Source organism: Heptranchias perlo, chromosome 24, assembly GCF_035084215.1.
Source record: "Heptranchias perlo isolate sHepPer1 chromosome 24, sHepPer1.hap1, whole genome shotgun sequence".
Lineage (NCBI taxonomy): Eukaryota > Metazoa > Chordata > Chondrichthyes > Hexanchiformes > Hexanchidae > Heptranchias > Heptranchias perlo.
In genome coordinates, this window is record NC_090348.1 from 6380357 (window position 1) to 6403794 (window position 23438).

A 23438-nucleotide genomic window follows, 5' to 3' on the forward strand; every position below is an offset into this window, starting at 1 on the left:
AAGAGTTATATGAGACCTATTTAGACTGGAAGCACTTTGGGTGTTATTATGGTCTATTCCCCGTGTGAAGGTGCTGCAGTCTGTCATTTCACTTCACCATCCAGATGGATGCATAAAAGGCCTCGAATCGTTGAAAATCCAAATCTTCTCCTTTGAGTCGTCAAAAGAGTTAAACGCGTTGAACAGAGTACTGAAACTGAGCAATGTAATGGAGGCTTTGCAAAGGAGAACGGGCGTTTGATTAGGTGTGAAAACAAGATGTACTTAGGTCTGATGGTGTAGTATTTGATGATGATGAGCAGGGCACTCTGTAGTTCAAAGGCTGACCAAATCTTGGCAGCTTCAGATCAGCTATTTGATCCATTCATGAAGTTAGTGTGTTGGCACAGTTCTAATACTGATAAATCATACAGCAAATAACTTAGAAAAAGCTCGACGCCCACCCTCCCCGCATTTTAATTAAAATCCTTCATAGGTTTGTATTGACTTCTTTGTTTTGGCAAAGGGGATTGCAGAATACTGACTGTATAAAGAGCCCGAATTGGACACTTATTTTGGCCCGGAGGGCAGTGAGTTACAGCGGAATGGATGATTTGGAAGCACACAGACTCCGTGCTAAACTGCAGTGCTCATGAAAAGTTGCTGACCCCTCACATTTTCCCATCACTGTGTTCGGAAGATGATGGTGACGCCTCAGTAAAGCTTTGCGAGTGGGAAATCGAGGTACAGGCCTCACGAATCCTGGCTACAGAACAGAAAGCAGAGAGTAGGGGTTAAAGGTAGTTACTCAGACTGGCAAAAGGTGGGAAGTGGTGTTCCACAGGGATCGGTGCTGGGACCACTGTTGTTCACCATTTACATAAATGATTTGGACTCGGGAATTGGAAGTACAATTTCAAAATTTGCGGACGACACCAAATTGGGGGGGGGTAGTTAATACTGAGGAAGACTGAGACAAAGTACAAGGAGAAGTTAATAAACTTGCAGAATGGACATGTAATTGACAAATTAATTTCAATATAGATAAGTGTGAGGTGGTGCATTTTGGTAGGAGAAATAAGGAGGCCACATACTGCTTAGATAATAAGAGTCTGAACGGGTTAGAGGAGCAAAGAGATTTAGGGGTAGAGATTCACAAATCATTAAAAGTAGTGATGTAGGTTACCAAGGCCATATCAAATGCAAACAAGAAACTGGGGTTCATTTCTATAGGGATAGAATTGAAAAGCAGAGACATTATGTTAAACTTGTATAGAACCTTGGTTAGACCACATTTGGAGTACTGTGAACAGTTCTGGTCTCCAGGATATAGAGGCACTGGAGAAGGCGCAAAAACGATTTACAAGGATGACACCAGAACTGAGAGGTTATAATTATCAGGAAAGGCTGAACAGGCTGAGGCTCTTATCTCTAGAAAAGAGAAGGCTGAGGGGTGACCTGATCGAGGTCTTTAAAATTATGATGGTGTTTGATAGGGTAGATGGAGAGAAAATGTTTCTGCTTGTGGGAGAATGTAAAACTAGGAGATAAATATAAGCTAGTCACTAATAAATCCAATAAGAAATTCAGGAGAAACTTCTTTACCCAAAGAGTGGTTAGAATGTGGAACTCATTACCACAAGGAGTAGTTGAGGTGAATAGCATAGACGCGTTTAAGGGGAAGCTAGATAAGTACATGAGGGAGAAAGAAATAGAAGGTTCTGCTGATAGGGTGAGATGAAGAGGGGTGGGAGGAGGCTCATGTGGACCATAAACACTGGCATAGACCATTTGGGCTGAATGGCCTGTTCCTGTGCTGTAAACTCTATGTAATTCTATGCATCAAGTTTACTTCATGAATTTCACCTGCTGCCGAAGGGGGACTTCACAATATTGTGAGAGCTGTGGGCGTTGACCCATGATGCCTCTTAGCACAATGATCTCCTTTGCATCAAGCTGTGCCAGCAAACTCTGTCTGAGCTGAAGTGGCGGACTGTCAAAGGCAATATCCTGACATAAGAACAGGAGGAGGCCATTCAGCCCCTTGAGCCTGTTCCATCACTCAATTAGATCATCTATACCTCAACTCCATTTACCTGCCTTTGCTCCATATCCCTTGATACCCTTACCCAAAAAAAAATCTATCTCTCTCAGTCTTGAAAGCTTCAATTGATCCCCAGCATCCACAGCTTTTTGGGGGCGAGAGTTTCAGATTTTCACTACCCTTTGTGTGTAAAGGTGCTTTCTGACATCACCCCTGAATGGCCTGGCTCTAATTTTATTATGCCCCCCTTCTGGTTTCCCCACCAGAGGAAATAGTTTCTCTGTATCTACCCTATCAAATCCTTTTATCATTTTAAACACCTCGATTAGATCACCCCTCAACCTTCTAAACCCAACGGAATACAAGTCAGTAATTGCAGGCAGTGCCACTTCCTTCAATCCTTACCACTAATGCTTCCTTCCCAGGACGGGTACCCATATGAGGAAGAAAAGCTACCTATGTATCGAGACTCATAAATCATTCAGAACTTAGGCGATCGGCCCCACGCCTTTCAGGGCAAGTCGGGGGTCCTGCAGACAGACAGACCGATGTGGTTTGAGTATCAACAAAGAGATGGCACTCCATCCAGAACTGAGTAAAGAAGCCCCTTTAGGTTGGACACTGGTGGTAGATGTGGGCTTGCAATTACCATCCACTTCCCAGTAGGCGCGGAGAGCTCTGTGTAGGATGGGCTCTACATGACTTTGTAAACCGTTGGTTTGATTACGATGTCTGTTTCTGCAGTATTCAGCAATGAGTGATAGATTTCAAGTTAACAAGTCGCTCCCTTCATACCACAAGTATTATAGCATTTTAACAGATAACGGTTAGAAGCGTAAATTCCTTCCTTAATCTGTGGCACTAAACGTGCTCTGTGCCTCACATTAAATTTTAAAATGGGAGTGTTTTTATTCTTAAATCTTCTTTTAATCGGATGTTTTTTAATCTGTTCTTTTAAAGGGCACAGTTTTGAGGAAGATCCTTCTGAATCGTTACTTTGGGAATATCCGTAGTGTCTATAAGGGGGATGGGCACAGCAGCGGCATAAATGCCCCACTGGCAACTGGGAATTTCTCCAAGGCTGCACAACCTGGAGGTAAGTCAGTGGACATTAGTTAAAGGTTTGAAAGCAATTGAAATTAATAATGTGTAGTAAGTTTAGATACGGGCAAATGAAAAAAAAATTAATTGATCTGAGGTTGCATGTATGTTTTTGCTTTCCTGTGAACTAAATCAGTGGGTAGCACTCTCGCCTCTAAGTCAATGGGTCGTGGGTTCAAGCCCCACTCCAAAGACTTGAGCACATAATCTAGGCTGACACTTCAGTGCAGTACTGAGGGAGTGCTGCACTGTCAGAGGTGCCGTCTTTCAGATGAGACATTAAACCAAGGTCCCGTCTGTCCGCTTAGGTGGACGTAAAAGATCTCATGGCATTACTTTAAAGAAAAACAGGGGCGTTCCCCCCCAATATTGAGATATTGCAGTGCCATCATTGGTGGGAGGGTGTAATTGCAGCGTGACAAGTTTACATAGGTAGTTTGCATTATAAATAAGGGGCCATGCTGTGTGCAAATTGGCTGCTGCATTTGCCTAACAAAACAAGATTGACTACAGTTCAAAAGTACTTCATTGGCTGTAAAGTGCTTTGTACTGAGGTCATGAAAGGCACCATATAAACACAAGTTCTTCTTTCTAGGTTTCCTATCTGTTCAGTACTATTGCAGGCAACCAGTATCTTTCAGTAGCTGTGCTATGTTGTGATTTCTTCTTTTTTAATGGGATATGATGCTGAATCCATCAAGGCAGAGGAACATACTTTGTATCAATGGCGGAACTAGGGTTGAAGGATTGCAGGGACCAAACTCCAGAATAAGCCGACTTACCCCTTCAGAAGTGCCCTCTATGAGCAGCTCCACCCCTGCCTACCACCTTCCAACATAGCTCCGCCTCCATTTCTAAGAGGGTAGAACTCAGAGTGCTCAGGGCCAGAGACAGAACGGGGAGCAGCTGGGGACTGAGGGCCCAGTGGGGAGCACTGCAAGCAGGGGACTGAGCTGGGAACTGGGGAATGCCAACTTATCCAGTCCAAAGGCCGAGTCGGGAGCCCCATGGACTTGCAGGCCGCACCTTGAGGCCAAAGACAGTCGACAGAGGTTCCTGAGAGGTCGTCCTGCAATGCCACATTGGCCTACCTCAAACTGATTGTTGGGGGGAGATGGGTTAATGAGCTCCCAAACCCCCACTAGCTCCGCCATTGGTTTGCATGGGTCACACGTTGAAGTGTAATGGATCTGCACTAGACGCAAAGCGTTTAATCATAACGGTAGATTAATTGTGAGGTTTATAAAAGAAAACAGAAAGAATTTGCATTTATATAGCACTTTTCATAACCTCAAGACATTCCAAAGTGCTTTTCAGTCAATTAAGTACTTTTGAAGTGTAGTCACTGTTGTAATGTAGGAAACACAGCAGCCAATTTGCGCACAGCAAGGTCCAACAAACAGCAGTGAGATAATGACCAGGTCATCTGTTTTTTTAGTGATGTTGTTTGAGGGCTAAATATGAATGGGACTTGAACCCATGACCTTCTGACTCAGAGGCAAGAGTGCTACCCACTGAGGCACGGCTGATACCAAAGCTGTGGTCTCAGAGGTCTGGGTCGGATCAGGAAGCAGCAGGATCAAAGCAGCAGAAGTGAGAGGTTGGAAGAAAAGAAATGGAGAGGGAAGAAAGTTTAATGGTAAAGTGAGAAAGTTGTCGTGTCCAGTCAGTGAATTCGGACAGTGGAAGCACAGGAGACTTGCGAGTGGGTTTTGTGCCAAGTCCTTTCCATTGAGCAGTGGGGAGAAACCCAACTGCTGTCTGTCTGTGGCACAGAAAGGAAAAGCAAATCCCATTGCTCACACGATGTTCATTATATATTTTAAAAAAACAGGAACAGACCTTTTACTTGTTGGAAGAAGTACATGAACAGGTACTAAAATAGAGAATACAAAATAAAGTATTTGATTGTATTTTCCGCAGGTGGCTCTTCATCTGATTCAGACAAATGCGGAGTCTCTGTATTTGAGATTCAGTGTCACCTTGACAGGGAAGGGGCATCAGAACTGACCACTGACCTCATCACAAACACAAAGAACAGCAGAATCTTTGAAGAAAGTATCATGCTTGGCATTGCGTTGTTAGAAGGAGGAAACACCCAGACCCAGGTAAGTCACGGGTCAAAGTTTACACAACTTCAAACTAAATGACACGCCCCCATGTTAATCAATCTGTTCTCAAATCTCAGTATTCATTTCACCGTCAACTGAACGAGCTGAAGAAGTCCGAGAAATTCTTCAAAGTCTTCTATGACCGCATGAAAGTGGCCCAGCAAGAAATACGGGCAACCGTGTCGGTCAACACAAATGATCTGAGCAGCAAGAAGAAGGATGATGACTATGATACTGTGACACCCGTCAGCAGGAGAAAAGGTAACTGTGAATGAAAACAACCAAGAGGCACAGGGTGAAACTAGAGAGGGGCAAATTTATTACTAAATTTAAGAGGTTCTTCACACGTCCTGGTCAACACACGACTTGTGGGTTGGTTAATGAAGTTAACACATATATGGTCTGATGGGGCGACTGTAGGGTAACTCTGGATAGTTGAGTTAAGAAGCGGTTCCTTGCCCCACAATAAACGTCCATAGATCAACAATGAAAATTACATGGTATAATTAGCACCAAAATCCCCAGCATTTATGCAGTGTCGGCTCCCTCTTCCTTTTTGCCATGGCTCAGTGGGTAGCACTCTCGCCTCTGAGTCAGAAGGTTGGTGAGGTTCAAATCCCACTCCAGAGACTTGAGCACAAAATTGAGGCTGACACTTCAGTGCTGCACTGTTGGAGGTGTCGCCTTTCGGATGAGACACTAATTCATGGCCCCTTCTGTCCTGTCAGGTAAATGTAAAAGATCCCAAGGCACTATTTGAAGAAGATCAGGGGAATTCTCCCTGGTGTCCTGGCTAATATTTATCCCTCAACCAACACCACCAAAAACAGATTATCTGGTCATTATTACTGTGCTGTTTGTGGGAGCTTGCTGTGCGCAAATTGGCTGTGGTGTTTCCTACATTACAACAGTGACTACATTTCAAAAGTACTTCATTGACTGTGAAGTGCTTTGGGACGTCATGAGGTCATGAAAGGTGCTGTGGAAATGTAAGTCTTTCTTTCTTTATGAACAACTCCTAACTGGTAACCTCGTAGACGATTATAATTTTGCCTTCACATCAAAGTCTAATTTTCTTGGTTGCACCAATTCTTCCTCCTCAGATGTTTCTTTATTCCCTCTTTTCTTGGATTTCCCACACCACTTTGTTGAGATAGAAGAAACTGGTTTGCCTCCAGCCCTCCTACCCGTTCAGCTCTGGGAACAAGCTATGAGGTGTGGGACTGCCTGGAGGCACGTTCATTCGCTCCCTATGGGGAAGTGCCCAGTCTCCTTTGGCATCTCCATATGAAAGAAAGACTTGCATTTATATAGTGCCTTTCATGACCTCAGGATGTCCCTAATTGCTTTACAGCCAATGAAGTACTTTTGAAGTGTAGTCACTGTTGTAATGTAAGAAATGCGGCAGCCAATTTGTGCACAGCAAGATCCCACAAACAGCAACGAGATAAATGACCAGATAATCTTTTTTAAGTGATGTTGGTTGAGGGATAAATATTGGCCAGGACACCATGGAGATTTCCCCAGCTCTTCTTTAAATAGTGCCATGGGATCTTTTATATCCAGGGCAGACGGGGCCTCAGGTTAACGTCTCATCTGAAAGACGATACCTCTGACCGTGCAGCACTCCCTCAGTACTGCATTGGAGTGTCAACCTGGATTATGTGCTCAAGTTTGTGGCCGATCTAAGGAACTCACCATCTGAGTGACTGTAGAGCCTATATCGTTTGTAGAAATAGGAACAGAACTTCAATTGCTAAACAGAAACTAGTTTGTATTGAAATTTGTGGAAATGTAGTGTCATTCTGAAATATATTTGTACAGAGCATTTGCAGTATTGTTAATGTATCCACCTGTAATCACTATATCGATTATTTGTAGTAAATAGCCTTAAAAAGAGCCTTTCAGAAATTAAACTTTTTCTCAGGAATGTTAGTGTAATTTTTATCTTAAAAATAAGGAAAACAGAATCACACAACGGATATTTTAATATCACTCGTGTTACAAAAGAGGGAAGCATTAAATAGGAATATAATTTGGCACTGCAACAGCAGTAGTATTATATTAAATATCTATTATCATGGGTCATAAGGTGGTGGCTGTCTATTGATACTCCCCATGGCAGCAAACTGCGAACCAGAGGCTGCAGGGAGCCAGGAAATCTGGCCCTCAGAACCCAGTTACCCCAGTTCTTTTTCTGTTTATATTACTTATTCCCTGATTAGTCCTTGTTTGAATTTTGTGACTTTAGCGGTTTGGAAATAATTGTTTTTGGCCCCGTTGCCGCATTGGAGGATAAATCCTAAATCAAGACCCCCAAGCTCTGTAGCCTGGGATAAATACAAATTAATGGGAGCAGGGCTTTAAGCTTTATGGGGTCGGTTTTCATAGCCCTCCCCTGGGGTTAATGGGGGGGGGGGGAATAACGGCCTCAAAATGGGGTCTTTGTCCTTATTGTCCCAGTAACACCGGTGATGGCGACTGGCCCCAGTTTGAAAGGGGCCTGCTGCTGGGTATCCAAAGCGCCGCCTGTTTCAGGCGATGGGCCCCTTTTAATACGGAAATCGGAATCCTGTGATGTGAATATGACCCAGATCGCCATTTTAGGTGGATCTTGCGCCGTGCTCACTCTGACCCTCCTCCAGGGCCCAAGTAAAACAATCTGGGCCGCTGCCACTCCGGGGCCCCCACCCTCCACGATCGCGACCCCCCCGCCGCCGCCACCCCCCTCCTTCCCTCACCCCGGCAACCCATCTTTCTGCCGGCCCTCTCGGCCCGATCTTGGGGCCTCAATCCGGCGAGCTGCATCGGGATGACTGTTTGGCAGCTCTCCTGCCAAATTTAAATGAGGCCGGGGCCTCAAAATCACGGGTTGGTGCGAGGGCGGGGGGTGGGGGCGGGGGGGGGCACCTCATCGCCAAAACGGGCGGCCGACCTGCGCACTCCCGCCAATTGATCGCCCAAAAGCCAAAATCGACCCCTATTTGTGGCCCCAGAGGTTCTATGATATGCATCTTAGCCCCCAATCTGGGCCTAAGCTTGGACACCTCTTCCATAACGGAATGTGGCGTGAATTATAAGTTCTTTCAAATTCTAGTTGCAAATTTTATCAATCACAAAGAATGAACGTACCTTATATTTTCTCTTAGCACGGGATTCATTGCTTCATCTCAAGGAGGGAGTGAAAGGACAGTTAGCAGAGGCTTCAGCTGCCACGTACAAGGCCTACTACATGTACAGAAGGGAGATGGACCCCGAGTCAGATCTCGTCCCTGTGCCAAATGACGGCATTGGGTCTGAGGAGAAGTCTGGAGATGACGAAGTTATGAGCCCTGCGATTGCCATAATGGAACCTATCCTACGGTTCCTTCAGCTACTGTGTGAGAACCACAACACAGAGCTCCAGGTGAGATCACTGCCTTCCAAGGGTCATCAGAAACGACTGCAGCAAAGGTCCTCTCGGCCTTGTGCATTCAAAGGACGAGCTGCACGTTTTGGGAAAAAAAAGTCTCACTACAAAAAAAAACAAAACTACCTGCACAATTTACTGTACGTGTTTTGAAAGAGAAGCTTAAGACTAAGCCTGGTCTGCGATCAAGAGCATTTACATTTGTTTGGTAAGGGTACAAAGGAGTACGGATCAATGGCGGGTGAATGGAGTTGAGGTACAGATCAGCCATGATCTAATTGAATGGTGGAACAGGCTGGAGGGGCTGAAAGGCCTTCTCCTGTTCCAAATGTCCCATTGAAGTTACTCACTCGCTGGTGGATTCCGATTGAATGTTGTGGGTCTGGGGATTAGGAGAGGGCTGTTCTCAGTGCTGCTCCATCATTGGTGGATAAACTGCTAAATCAGGACGCCAAAGACCTGTTAATATCAGCAATTTGAAATAGATGCAAATAAATGAAATAAATGCAAATTAATGGCAATATGGATTTAAACTTTATTTGTGCCCCTGCTCACCTGAGGCCCGATGGGATGTACCTACGTGGCCCACAGAGACAAGCTTGGATACTCCTGGTGAAGGGAAAGAAATATAACAAAAGGCACTGGATTTTCCTCCACTGTCCCAACCCAAATCCGGCGGGGGTGCATTCTGGTGCTGCAGTGGTGCCTCCTGATGCTGCAGCGGCCCCTCTTTGTGCTGCAGCGGCCCCTCTTTGTGCTGCAGCGGCCCCTCTTTGTGCTGCAGCGGCCCCTCTTTGTGCTGCAGCGGCCCCTCTTTGTGCTGCAGCGGCCCCTCTTTGTGCTGCAGCGGCCCCTCTTTGTGCTGCAGCGGCCCCTCTTTGTGCTGCAGCGGCCCCTCTTTGTGCTGCAGCGGCCCCTCTTTGTGCTGCAGCGGCCCCTCTTTGTGCTGCAGCGGCCCCTCTTTGTGCTGCAGCGGCCCCTCTTTGTGCTGCAGCGGCCCCTCTTTGTGCTGCAGCGGCCCCTCTTTGTGCTGCAGCGGCCCCTCTTTGTGCTGCAGCGGCCCCTCTTTGTGCTGCAGCGGCCCCTCTTTGTGCTGCAGCGGCCCCTCTTTGTGCTGCAGCGGCCCCTCTTTGTGCTGCAGCGGCCCCTCTTTGTGCTGCAGCGGCCCCTCTTTGTGCTGCAGCGGCCCCTCTTTGTGCTGCAGCGGCCCCTCTTTGTGCTGCAGCGGCCCCTCCTGGTGCTGCAGCGGCCCCTCCTGGTGCTGCAGCGGCCCCTCCTGGTGCTGCAGCGGCCCCTCCTGGTGCTGCAGCGGCCCCTCCTGGTGCTGCAGCGGCCCCTCCTGGTGCTGCAGCGGCCCCTCCTGGTGCTGCAGCGGCCCCTCCTGGTGCTGCAGCGGCCCCTCCTGGTGCTGCAGCGGCCCCTCCTGGTGCTGCAGCGGCCCCTCCTGGTGCTGCAGCGGCCCCTCCTGGTGCTGCAGCGGCCCCTCCTGGTGCTGCAGCGGCCCCTCCTGGTGCTGCAGCGGCCCCTCCTGGTGCTGCAGCGGCCCCTCCTGGTGCTGCAGCGGCCCCTCCTGGTGCTGCAGCGGCCCCTCCTGGTGCTGCAGCGGCCCCTCCTGGTGCTGCAGCGGCCCCTCCTGGTGCTGCAGCGGCCCCTCCTGGTGCTGCAGCGGCCCCTCCTGGTGCTGCAGCGGCCCCTCCTGGTGCTGCAGCGGCCCCTCCTGGTGCTGCAGCGGCCCCTCCTGGTGCTGCAGCGGCCCCTCCTGGTGCTGCAGCGGCCCCTCCTGGTGCTGCAGCGGCCCCTCCTGGTGCTGCAGCGGCCCCTCTTTGTGCTGCAGCGGCCCCTCTTTGTGCTGCAGCGGCCCCTCTTTGTGCTGCAGCGGCCCCTCTTTGTGCTGCAGCGGCCCCTCTTTGTGCTGCAGCGGCCCCTCTTTGTGCTGCAGCGGCCCCTCCTGGTGCTGCAGCGGCCCCTCTTTGTGCTTTAATGGTGCCTCCTGGTGCTGCAGTGGCCCCTCTTTGTGCTGCAGCGGCCCCTCTTTGTGCTGTAGTGGTGCCTTCTGGTGCCGCATTGCCTGATTCCCTTACTTGCAACGGCGGCAATCTCACCGGAAGCCTGCCCCACCTGGCAAAATCCCGATCTAGGCAAAAGGCTCTGAGTTACGGCAGGATCGGAGAGGCAGGCTGAAGTCCTGCCTTGCCAATGCTCTGACTCAAAGAGGGAAAAAATCCCACCCAAGGTGTCTATATTCTGCTCCAACAATGTGTCTTCACTCCAACTCCAAAAGAACAATCCCGCTGTACCAATGGGGATTCTTCCATTTCCACACTGATCGTTCCTGAGGGACCGTCTGAGGGAGATTGCCAACCAGGTGATGAATTAAATAACTTGAGGCTAGACACGGTCATACCATAAAATAAATACACAACTACATGCTCATGAAATTGGCCATCCGTCCACAAAACTCGCATCTCCTTTTGAATTTAGAACAAAGAGTCTTTTTTTTATATTCATTCTCGGGATGTGTGTGAAGGTTCTCCTTAACCTGCTGGCTGCCAACTCTGTTATGAATAGAGTTGATGAGTTAGCTTCGCTGAGCAGCATAAGACTCTTCACCAGTAAGTGTGAAGGATGTAAGCACCTTGAGAACTTGGGATTGACCCAGCATGTGCCTGTACTAACTAAGTGTCTTCAACTTTAATTTAGGTGGTGATTCTTAGTTTAACAACGGAATGGACATAGAATCATAGAAAGGTTACAGCACGGAAGGAGGCCATTCGGCCCATCGAGTCCATGCTGGCTCTATGCAAGAGCAATCCAGCTAGTCCCAACCCCCTGCCCTATCCCTGTAGCCCTGCAAATTATTTCCTTTCAAGTACTTATCCAGTTCCCTTTTGAAGGCCAAGATTGAATCTGCCTCCGCCACCCCCTCAGGCAGTGTATTCCAGATCCTAACCACCTCGCTGTGTAAAAAGATTTTTCCTCATGTCACCTTTGGTTCTTTTGCCAATCACCTTAAATCTATGTCCTCTGGTCCTTGACCCTTCTGCCAATGGGAATAGTTTCTCTCTATCTACTCTGTCTAGACCATTCATGATTTTGAATACCTCTATCAAATCTCCTCACAACCTTCTCTGTTCCAAGGAGAACAACCCCAGCTTCTCTAGTCTATCCATGCAACTAAAGTCCCTCATCCCTGGAATCATTCCAGTAAACTCTTCTGCACCCTTTCTAAGGCCTTACATCTTTCCTGAAGTGCGATGCCCAGAACGGGACACAATACTCCAGTGTTTTATAAAGGTTCATCATGACTTCCTTGATCTTGTACCCTACGCCTCTATTTATAAAGCCCAGGATCCCGTATGGTTTTTTAACCACTTTCTCAACCTGCCCTGGCACCTTCAACGATTTGTATACATATACCCCCAGATCTCGCTGTTCCTGTACTCCTTTTAGAGTTGTGCCCATTAGTTTATATTGCCTCTCCTTGTTCTTCCTACCGAAATGTATCACTTTGCACTTTTCTGAGTTAAATTTCATCTATCACATGTCCGCCCATGCCACCAGCTTTTCTACGTCCTCTTGAAGTCTATCACTATCCTCCTCACTGTTTACTACCCTTCTGAGTTTTGTGTCATCTGCAAATTTTGAAATTGTGCTCTGTATACCCAAGTCCAAGTCATTAATATATATCAAGAAGAGCAGTGGTCCCAGCACTGACCCCTGGGGAACACAACTGTACACCTCCCTCTTGTCCGAAAAACAACCGGACTAAGCTTAAAGTTGCTGAGCTGCATTTACTGTGTCAGATAGCAGTTAATTTCATGTGCAGTTTATGCCGTAGATCTCTTCCAATAAATTATTATGGTACCAGTTTATTGTTAAAGTTGGAGTGTCCGATATGAAATGCCAAAAATAAATTAAGGTTGAAGATACCTATTTAGTACAGGCTGTTTCCAAAACCCAGTTTCTCATCCATTCTTAAAACAGTGACTTTTAAAAAAAATATCCATTCTCAGGATGTGGGCATCGCTGGCAAGGCAGGTATTTATTGCCCATCCCTAGTTGCCCTGAGAAGATGGTGGTGGGCCGCCTTCTTGACCCACTGGTAGCGGTTTTGATACAACTGAGTGTCTTGCTGGGCCAGTTCAGAGTCAACCACGTTGTTCAGTCTCAGTCAGCACACCTTGAAGGGAGAAACAGAACTATCAAACACAGAAACTTTAATGTTTTCAAAAGCTCCTCACTGATATCATAGAATGGTTACAGTACAGGAGGAGGCCATTCGGCCCATTGAGCTGTGAATGTCTTTTTTTGAAACGTTGACCACCTTTCATTTCCACTTCTTTGCTTTTATTCCAGAATTTCCTTCGACACCAAAACAACAAAACCAATTACAACTTGGTATGTGAAACGCTCCAGTTTCTGGACTGTATCTGCGGCAGCACCACTGGTGGGCTGGGCCTGCTGGGTCTCTACATTAACGAAAAGAACGTCTCGCTCGTCGACCAGACGTTGGAAACACTGACTGAATATTGCCAGGGACCTTGTCATGAAAATCAGGTAAAATCCCAGGACTTGATGCCTACGACGTCCATATTGAGTTTAACACATTGCTACAGGCGCTTGTTATCCCACTCGGCAGTTTCCTCCGCAGGGTGACTAACCCCATGTACAAATCGGACCCGGGTTTAAAGGTGCAATGTTCAATTGGTGAACGTAGCTGGAAGCATCCCTGTCGGAACATCTGCCTCGCAGGCCCTCCCTCCCTCTCCGCCGCCATAACTTCGCGTCAACAGAGATTCCGCCAAAGTTAAGCCGACGGAGTGGGAAAATCCCGAAGGAGAAATTCCCGGCGCCGCCTTCATGTTATGATCTTGACGAGATAGCGTTTTCTTTTGATATTTTTTGTTTAAATCAGAAACGTTCAGAAGGGAGCTTTGGAAAAAGTTACCTTGGTATCTCGCTGTAGGAGAGAGGAGCTGGTCAACGTTCCTGGAGGTTCTGAGGGAGGGTACGAGCCCGACAGGACGACTGTCTGTCCTCTCCACAGCTGCTCACCAAGCTGCCATGGGTTTCTGGGTTTCTTCTGTTTTAGTTTTCGATTTGCAGTATTTTGCTTTTTATTTGCATCAATGTCTGTTCGGTGATAGATTCCCACAGTCAGATACATCTCAGAGAAATTACGCTACAACTTTTGTTTTTCTTTGCCAGTTTTCTCCCTCCACTCCTAAAGATCAGATTTGGCTGTGATGCCCTCCACAGTCAAATAGCATTTCAACACAGGACGAATGACCAATTGGTATTGGGAAGGAGCCATGCTTAGTAGGAGTCGAAGCCTTTAGGAGGGGGGGGCTGGTGTCCGACAGTCCAAGAAATAAAGTGCCTGTTGCTGCCTTATTGGCTCCTGGTCCGGCAATGCCTCGATTTTAAAATTCTCATCCTTCTCTTCAAATCCCTCCATGGCCTTGCCCCTCTACTATCTCTGTAACCTCCTCCAGCCCTACAACCCTCCGAGATCTCTGCGCCCCTCCAATTCTGGCCTTTTGCGCATCCCCAATTTCCTTCGCTCCACCATTGACGGCCCTAAGCTCCTGATTTCCCTCCCTAAACCTCTCCGCCTCTCTACTTCTCTCTCCTCCTTTAAGACGCTCCTTAAAACCTACCTCTTTGACCAAGCTTTTGGTCACCTGTCCTAATATCTCCTTATCTGGCTTGGTGTCACATTTGATTTGATAATTGGTCCTGTGAAGCGCCTTGGGACGTTTAACTACGTTAAAGGCGCTATATAAATGCAAGTTGCTGTTGTTATTCTGCAGTGCTTGCAATTGGCTTGCACTGTGTTGTAGGTTCTCCTTAACCTGCTGGCCGCATACTCTGTTGTGAATAGAGTTGATGACTTAGCTTCACTGAGCATATCAAGACTCTTCATTAGTATGTGGGAAGGACGTACACACATTGAGAACTTGGGGTTGTCCCAGCACATGCCTGAGGCTGGGTGCATTAGGAAGTGATTTTTAGTTTAACAGTGGAATGGACCTAAGCTTGAAGTTGCTGAGGGAATTTAACATGCAGTTTATGGCGTATTCAGATAAATTATTAAACTACCAGTTTATTGTTAAAGCTGCAGAGTCCGATATGAAATGCCAAAAATAAATTAAATTTGAAGACACTTCTTTCGTACTGGCTGTTTCCAAAACACAATTTCTCACCCATCTTAATTTATATAATTCAAGGCCTCCCTGCAGTGCAGAATCAATCTTGCTCATTTTTTTTTAACTTTAATCTCTGGGATCAAATAATAATTATGACAAAAGTTACAATTTATATCTTTATACGTCACAGGAGGGAGAAGAGTCCTGGGCGGCACTCAGATTCTCACTCAAACTCACCAGGTCTCCGTACAACAGGATACGGTCAATAAAATGTTTCTCATGGATTAAACAAAAATGCCTGAGAGTTGAAATAACTGTGAGGTTGGTCCTTGCAGCGTTAAATAAAATGTTTTGACAGCATTATCAACTGGTTCAAATATTGAATATTTCACCCTTTATAAAATTCCATGGTACCACTTTCAGACTGACAAGTAAAACTTTGGCCTAGAAATTGGTTCTTGCCCGAGTTCGGGCACCAACCCAGCGGCAAAACTGATGAGCGAAAGGACCTAAAGAAATCAGTTCTCTTGCACTATCAGGACATGACCAGCATGCTGTGGGTGACGTCGCAAAGAAGGTGAAGATCGGCTGGCGGAGACGCTCCCGTGGGTGCGGGAGTTGGGGGAGGCGAGTGGTAGCTGGCAGCAGTCAGCTGCCCCTCCGAAACAGGCAGAAAGTGGCAGCTGGTCAGGGCGTGGGAGCCTGAAGTCCGGGTGTCCGGAGTCTGCTGGCTGGTAGCAAAGGGGGCAAGCAGGTAAATGGTGGGGCGGGGGTTTCGGGAGGGTCTTGCGGGAGGGAAAAGTGGGTTGGAGCCCTGGGCAGATGAGGCCACGACTTATTTGTGGGGGCCGGAGGAGCACTCCTGCTCTTCTTGGCCCCACAACAACAACTTGTATTTATATAGCGCCTTTAATGTAGTAAAACAACCCAAGGCGCTTTACAGGAATGTAATCAGACAAAATTTGGCACCGAACCACATAAAGAGACATTAGGACAGGCGAGGTCAAAGAGGTAGGTTTTAAGGAGCGTCTTAAAGGAGGAGAGAGAGGTGGAGAGGTTTAGGGAGGGAATTCCAGAGCTAAGGGCCTAGGCAGCTGAAGGCAGGGCCGTTAATGGTGGAGCGAAGAAAATTGGGGAAGCCAGAATTGGAGGAGCGCAGAGATCTCGGAGGGTTGTAGGGCTGGAGGAGGTTACAGCGATAGGGAGGGGCGAGGCCATGGAGGGATTTGAAAACAAGGATCCGAATTTTAAAATCGAGGTGTTGCCGGATCGGGAGCCAATGTAGGTCAGCGAGCACAGGGGTGATGGGTGAACAGGACTTGGTGTGAGTTAGGATACAGGCAGCAACGTTTTGGATGAGCTGAAGTTTACAAAGGGTGGAAGTTTGGAGGTCGGCCAGGAGAGCATCAGAATGGTCGAGTGTAGAGATAAGTTTTCCACCTCCTGACAGCTGCCAGCCCGTATCGACCTGGCCAACTTCCCTACTCAGATCCCAGCTAAAAGCCAATCGGGATCCCATTGGCGGAATAGGATCCTGCTTCCAGTGGGAACCTCAGCCACTGAACTGCAATGAAAGGTTAAAATGGTGGCCAGCGGTAATGGGACAGTAAGACCGATCGCTCCATTTTAAAGGCTCCCAGTCCCATTCCCGTCGGGTGGGTTGGGTTAAGATCACCCTACGTTTCAGGAGTTAGTTTGCATCCACCTGCCCAAAACTGATTTGGTAGACGCCCATACAAATCCACTGGTCTTGTTAATTTGTATTGTTTATATATACTTTCCATTTATGAGTGGATCGATTTCACAGGAGAGTGAGGCATTAGGAACGGGAATAGTTGTGGCACAGAAGGTATGAGACAGCAATGGGAGTCTGACTTGGCATAGAAAATCATGGAACGATCTGTCTGCTCTGATAGCGGAATGTGAAGTTTAAAGGGATAGATAACAGTTAGAAAATAACAGAGGATAAAACACCCTGCAGATGAAATAGGTTTCGATGGTAATGAGTCAGCCGCCCGTTTTACATTCCGTCCGACTTTCTTGTCCGTTTTGGTTAAAGGAAAAGAAATTCAGGCGCAGTGTCGAACGGGCTGCCAGTTCACTACTCCTCGTTTTGCAATTGCTATTTCACCCCACCCCACCCCTGTCCTTGTGTATAAAAGGATTATTGAAGTTGTCATAGACCATTTGCCAAGTTGTAATGTGCGCAGTCTCTGTGTAATTGTAGTATACAGAATTCTTCATAACAGGCCAAGCGATACCAGTATCTGTTGTGGTTGTCTCTGCTCAAGGACAGAAGATAAAAACTCTACATAATGGAAGTTACCTACGTTTAATTCTGTCTTACACAGACTTGCATCACCACCCATGAATCCAATGGAATTGATATCATTATCGCACTGATCCTCAACGATATTAATCCCCTTGGGAAGTACCATATTGATCTAGTATTACAGCTAAAGGTAAGAATGTTGATTCCTTTGCTTAATGTTTTTTTTTTAAATGGTATTTTGCTTCTGTCAGCCCAGTGAGGGTGAAGACTAACTGCATTAGAGCAATTTGGTTGTAAGAAGCCTTGCTTTTAGGTAAAAACAAACAATAGCTTGGTGTTTGTCTGCCTTCTACGTTATTGTTCTGTTGTTATTATCAGAAGATACCTGCATAAGATCCATAATCCTATATGAAGTTAAAATACATCTCAAAGGTCTTCAAGATTATGAAAGGATTTGATAGGGTAGACGTGGAGAAGATATTTCCACTTGCAGGGAAGACGAGAACTAGGGGCCATAAATATAAGATAGTCACTAATAAATCCAATAGGAAATTCAGGAGAAACTGCTTTATCCAGAGAGTGGTTAGAATGTGGAACTCGCTACCACAAGGAGTAGTTGAGGCGAATAGCATGGATGCATTTAAGGGGAAAATAGATAAACACATGAGGGAAAAAGGAATCGAAGGATATGTTGATGGGGTTGATGAAGTAGGAAGGGAGGAGGTCCGTGTGGAGCATAAGCACTGGCATGGACCTGTTGGGCCGAATGGCCTGTTTCTGTGCTGTACGTTCTTTGTAATTCTATGTTAAAAAAAAAACTCTTCTCTTGCCCATAGTTTGGTGTGTGCAAATTTGAAATAATTATTTATTTATGTTGCACTTTCCTAAAGATTCCATTATTTATGATGTTCAAGTAATGTTTAAGAAAAGTATACCGTAGGCCAACAAAGCATGTGTTGTGAATGAACTCAAAGTGTAATGGATCACCTGCAACAGATGAGAGGCACTCTGGAAACCTCAAACAATAAGTGCCCCAACTAACATTTTCAGAAGTTTCATGTATACAGGAGTAAATTCAAGGACTGGGGGGTAGCTCATATAATCACAAAGTTAGGTATGAATCAGAGAACTATAGCCAGTGTAGCTTACAGGACAGAAAACAATCAACTTGTTTATAGGATGCTGTCAGTGTTCAACTAGTTTAGGGACCTATAAGGTAGTCATTATTGTTTGAAAAGTAAGAGATTATATCTCACAAATCTGGAATTCCTTAAAGGTAACTAAATTGTTGAACGATTACTATCTCTCATGTTTCGGGATACTTGTGACCATTTTTCCACAGAGATCTGGAGCGAAAAGAGTGTCAACTATGGCTCAGTGGTAGCACTCTTGCCACTGAGTCAGGCGGTCATAGGTTCAAGTCCCACTCCAGAGACTTGAAGCACATAATCCAGGCTGACACTCCAGTGCAGTATTGAGGGAGTGCTGCACTGTCAGGAGGTGCCGTCTTTCAGATGAGATGTTAAACTGGCGCCCTGTCTGCCCTCTCAGGTGGTTGTAAAAGATCCCTTGGCGCTATTTTGAAGAAGAGCAGAGGAGTTCTCCCCGGTGTCCTGGCCAATATTTATCCCTCAACCAACATTAGGGTTAGCTAATACAGATTATCAGGTCATTATCACATTGCTGTTTGTGGAACATGGCTGTGCGCAAATTGGCTGCCACATTTCCTACATTACAACCGTGACAACACTTCAAAAGTGAGGTTGTGAAAGGCGCTACAGAAATGTAGGTCAGTTTTTACCTTCAAATGCCTATTTAGAATAGAATGGCACCGAGACAAAAGACGATCAATAGTTGTTTTCTTCAAAGACTATAAGCAATTAACAATTCATTCGCCTGTCGCAGCAATCAATAAACACATCACACCCATTGCATTGGAAAGCCTTTGATCCCTTTCACAAAGATACAGGCAGTCAGGTTTTTAAACAGAAAGCTGTGAGGTCGAGCCCAGGAAAGGCTGCAAGAAGGTTCGAATGTAGGGTGTTTTGTTTAAGGCAAGAAACACTGACGTGTTTGTTATTTATAATTGTGCAAAGATTTGTTGTACTGAATTGAAATAACTTAATCCAATCATAACTCTTCTCTATGTGTTCACGTACTGCAAACTAGAAAGAAAAAAAGAACTTGTGTTTATATGGTGTTTTTCATGACCTCAAGACGTCCCAAAGGGCCTCACAGCCAATGACGTACATTTTGAAGTGTAGTCACTGCTGTAATGTAGGAACTCAAAAAAAAAACGTAATAAAGCAACTTGGCAATTTGTATCTGGTCTCATTTCACCAAATGTTTCAGAGATTGAAGGAGCACGTGCAAACAACAGCAATATATAGTTCAGATCACAAGGGGATACTATTGTTGCACCTTAGGTTACACTATAATATAAGTAAATATTGAGCAATGTGAGTCTACTCCGGCACATAAGGGACAAGGGATCCACTTACAGGAGTTACTGATGCCAGTGAACCTGAGAAGGTATCTATGGCAGTCCCTAAACTTGTAACATTGCCCAATGGATATAATCTGTAATTTATTAAAAATTATACATTTAGCTCACGCCAGGCGTCACACTGTGTTATCGGTGCAGAGTGGCTTTGAAATGCTGGTTGATACTGAGCTGCAGCCATTTTCCTTCACCAAACAACGAGTAAACACAGAGCGACATCGGACTATGCTTACTTTCGGCAATTAGACTTTGTGGCCTCTATGAGACAGGCCGTCTTAAGTAGTGCTGGAGTTTAACAGCAAAATTGTGAATCGCATGGGATGAAGCTCCCATCTTTATACAGCAGTGCATCATTAAATTTGTCATGAGTGATCTAGTGCACACTTGGATTTGCGAAAGACATTTGATGAATTTCTACATCTGGAGAAGACAAAGAGATAAATTTTAAGGAGGGTCTTCAAGGAGGAGAGTGAGGTGGAGAGACGGAGAGGTTCAGAAAGAAAGAAACTTGCATTTATATCGCACCTTTCATGACCTCAGGATGTTCTGAAGCGCTTTACAGCCAATGAAGTACTTTTGAAGTGTAGTCACTGTTGTAATATAGGAAACGCGGCTGTCAACCGCACAGCAAGATCCCACAAACAGCCATGAGGTAAATGATCAGATAATCTGTTTTAGGTATTGGTTGAAGGATAAATATTTGCCAGGACACCAGGAAGAACTCCTGTGCTCTTCTTCAAAATAGTGCCATGAGATCTTTTACTTCTACTTGAGAGGACAGACGGGGCCTCGGTTTAACATCTCATCTGAAAGTTGGCACCTCCGACATTCCCGCAGCACTGCACTGGAGTGTCAGCCTAGATTACGTGCTCAGGTCTCTGGAGTGGGGCTTGAGCCCATAACTTCCTGATCAGAGGATAGAGTGCTACTCATTGAGCCGAGGCTGGCATAGCAACTCAGGTAGCTGAATTAAAAATTGGCATTGTAAAGAAAAAAGCAGAAGGTGATGACAAATGTTGTGAGGCTTTGGCTGGGTACAGTAATTAGTGGATTTCCACAAGGATCTGTTCTGGGTACTGTTCGTAATGATGCTGGCAGACACGGCTTTTAATGATAAAAAGTTGCCCAACTCTCTGGCCAGGCAACTGGTGTATGGGAAATTGACAATATTCAAAGAAATTAACATGGGCTGTCTAAGGAATGGTGGAACTTGTTTAAGCAATTGTTTGTGTGTTGACTGGCAGTATTAGAAAGGGAAAGAGACCTGGATGTGCTTATTGACACTCACTTAAATATCCACTTAGTGCAAGGTTGTTGTTGACAAGATGAGTCTTGACGACATTTGGTAATAAATTGAGACAAGTTATTTTAATCCCCTATAACTCATTCGAGACGAGATTAAATGGGACGTGATCTGGTTACTTAAAATGCTGAGAGGTTGATGTGGATACAAGCAGGTTATTTATTTTGCATTATGATCATGGAATTGGAGGACGGGCGATACAAACACAGCACGCTTGGAGCACAGTCGTAGATTATGTGACATAGTCTTTGATTAAAAGTAGTTAATGATCTGTTAATTAAAGGTTTTAAAGCCTCAGGAAACATCCTATGTTCTTGTGAATTTCATCTGTGGTTATTTACCTAAAGCCAGTGAGAAAGAATCCAAGAAATTGCCGGAGGACATGGACAGGTTAGCAGAGTGTGGGCAGATAGGTGGCAGATGCAGTTCAATGTAGAGAAGTGTGAAAGGAAATGTGGTCTAAATGGTAAGGTTCTTAATATGAGTGGAGGAACAAAGAGATTTAGATGTGGAGATGTTAAAGCTAAAAAAGGCTATTGAAAAGGGTATTATACAAAGGGGCACTGAATATAAAAGCCATGATGTGGAGATGCTGGTGATGGACTGGGGTGGACAAATGTAAGGAGACGCACAACACCCGGTTATAGTCCAACAGCTTTATTTGAAATCACAAGCTTTCGGAGCTTTGCTCCTGCGTCAGGTGAAGTGAAGAGATGCATATAGGCACAGCATATATAGTCAGAGAACAATGCCTGGTGATTACAGATAATCTTTCTAACTTTCCCTGACTAACCTGTTTGAACACCATTCACTCCTTTGATTGCTGTGATTATCTCTCTGCCGAGATGTGATAAAGGGCAGTTAGAAAGATTATCTGTAATCACCAGGCATTGTTCTCTGACTATATATGCTGTGCCTATATGCATCTCATCACTTCACCTGACGAAGGAGCAAAGCTCCGAAAGCTCGTGATTTCAAATAAAGTTGTTGGACTATAACCTGGTGTTGTAAGACTCCTTACATCTGAATATAAAAGGAAGCGATATTGAATTTGTTCAAGACATTGATTAAACCACAGTGGAGTATTGCATGTGATTCTGAGCATTTTTTCAGTTTTGACACTGGATATACAATGTCAATATGTAAAGAATCCTTGCCATTATATTTTGGTGTATTGCTATACCATATACCCTCCTCTGATTTCATTAACTTTGGGAATAAACACACTATCGCACTATGACTTAGGCTACAAACTACTAGTCAGACTTACTGAACAGCAAGTAAATAAATAAACAGCATCAAATTATACAGTACATTTACGGTAATTACAAACTTCACTGTTCTCCTCGGAATATCCAAAACAACAAAGACACATCTCCTGCATTAGCACTCAATACAACACTAACATTTCAAAGATCATCCCTTACACCTAATGTGGCTGCTTTCCACCACAAACCCTGTGACTTGTGGCTCTCTCCAGTGGCCTCACAAACACCATTCAAAATCCTTCGACGATCTACTGGAAAAAAGGACATTAGAAATATATCCCTCAGAATGATAACAGGGATGAGGGGCTTCGGTTATGTGAAGAGACTAGAGAAGGTGGGATTGTTCTTCTTAGAGCAGAGACGGTTAAGGGGAGATTTAATAGAGGTGTTCAAAATTATATGGGGCTTTGATAGCGTGGATAGGGAGAAACTACTTCCATTACCAAGAGGGTCGGTAACCAGAGGAGACAGAATTAAGATAATTGGCAAAAGAACCAGAGGTGAGATGAGGAGAATTATTTTCACACAGCGAGTTGTTATGATCTGGAATGCGCTGCCTGAAAGGGTGGTGGAAGCAGATTCAATAATAACTTTCAAAAGGGAATTGGATAAATAGTTGAAAAGGAAAAATTTGCAGGGCTACAGGGAAAGAGCAGGGGAATGGGACTAATTAGAAAGCTCTTTCAAAGAGCTGCACAGGCATGATGGACCTCCTTATGGTTATGGTAATATGAAAAACTTGAATAATTGATGCTTTTTCACTACTACAGAGAAGGTTACAGGAGAAGAAACCAATAGAGATTTTCAAAATCATAGAATGATAGAATGATAGAATGATACAGCACAGAAAGAGGCCATTCGACCCATCGAGCCCACGCCAGCACTTTGTAAGAGCAACCTAGTTGGTCCCATTCCCTCACCCTTTTACCGTAGCCCTGCAAATTTTTTCCCTCCAAGTATTTATCCAATTCTTTTTTGAAAGCCATGATTGAATCTGCTTCCACCACCCTTTAACGCAACGCATTCCAGATCATAACAACTCGCTGCGTCAAAAAAAACTTTTTCCTCATGTCGCCATTAGTTCTTTTACCAATCACCCTAAATCTGTGTCCTCTGGTTCTTGACCCTTCCACCAATAGGAACAGTTTCTCTTTATTTACTTTATCTATATCTGTCATGATTTTGAACACTTCTATCAAATCTGCTCTTAACCTTCTCTGCTCTAAGGAGAAAACCCCAGCTTCTCCAGTCTATCCACGTAACTGAAGTCCCTCATCCCTGGAACCATTCTAGTAAATC

General features: G+C 45.4%; 1 protein-coding gene across 3 annotated transcripts in view; it reads left to right on the forward strand.

Annotated features, from left to right (window-relative positions):
* The window catches only part of itpr2 (inositol 1,4,5-trisphosphate receptor, type 2), a 295275-nt gene that overhangs the window by 196883 nt on the left and 74954 nt on the right, over positions 1–23438 (forward strand). For all 3 annotated transcript variants that reach the window (XM_068004673.1, XM_068004674.1, XM_068004675.1), the window contains exons 38-43: positions 2984–3119; positions 5048–5232; positions 5313–5496; positions 8385–8641; positions 13001–13201; positions 17145–17255. In XM_068004673.1, the coding sequence (XP_067860774.1) occupies positions 2984–3119; positions 5048–5232; positions 5313–5496; positions 8385–8641; positions 13001–13201; positions 17145–17255 (1074 nt within the window). The remainder of the gene's footprint in view (positions 1–2983; positions 3120–5047; positions 5233–5312; positions 5497–8384; positions 8642–13000; positions 13202–17144; positions 17256–23438) is intronic.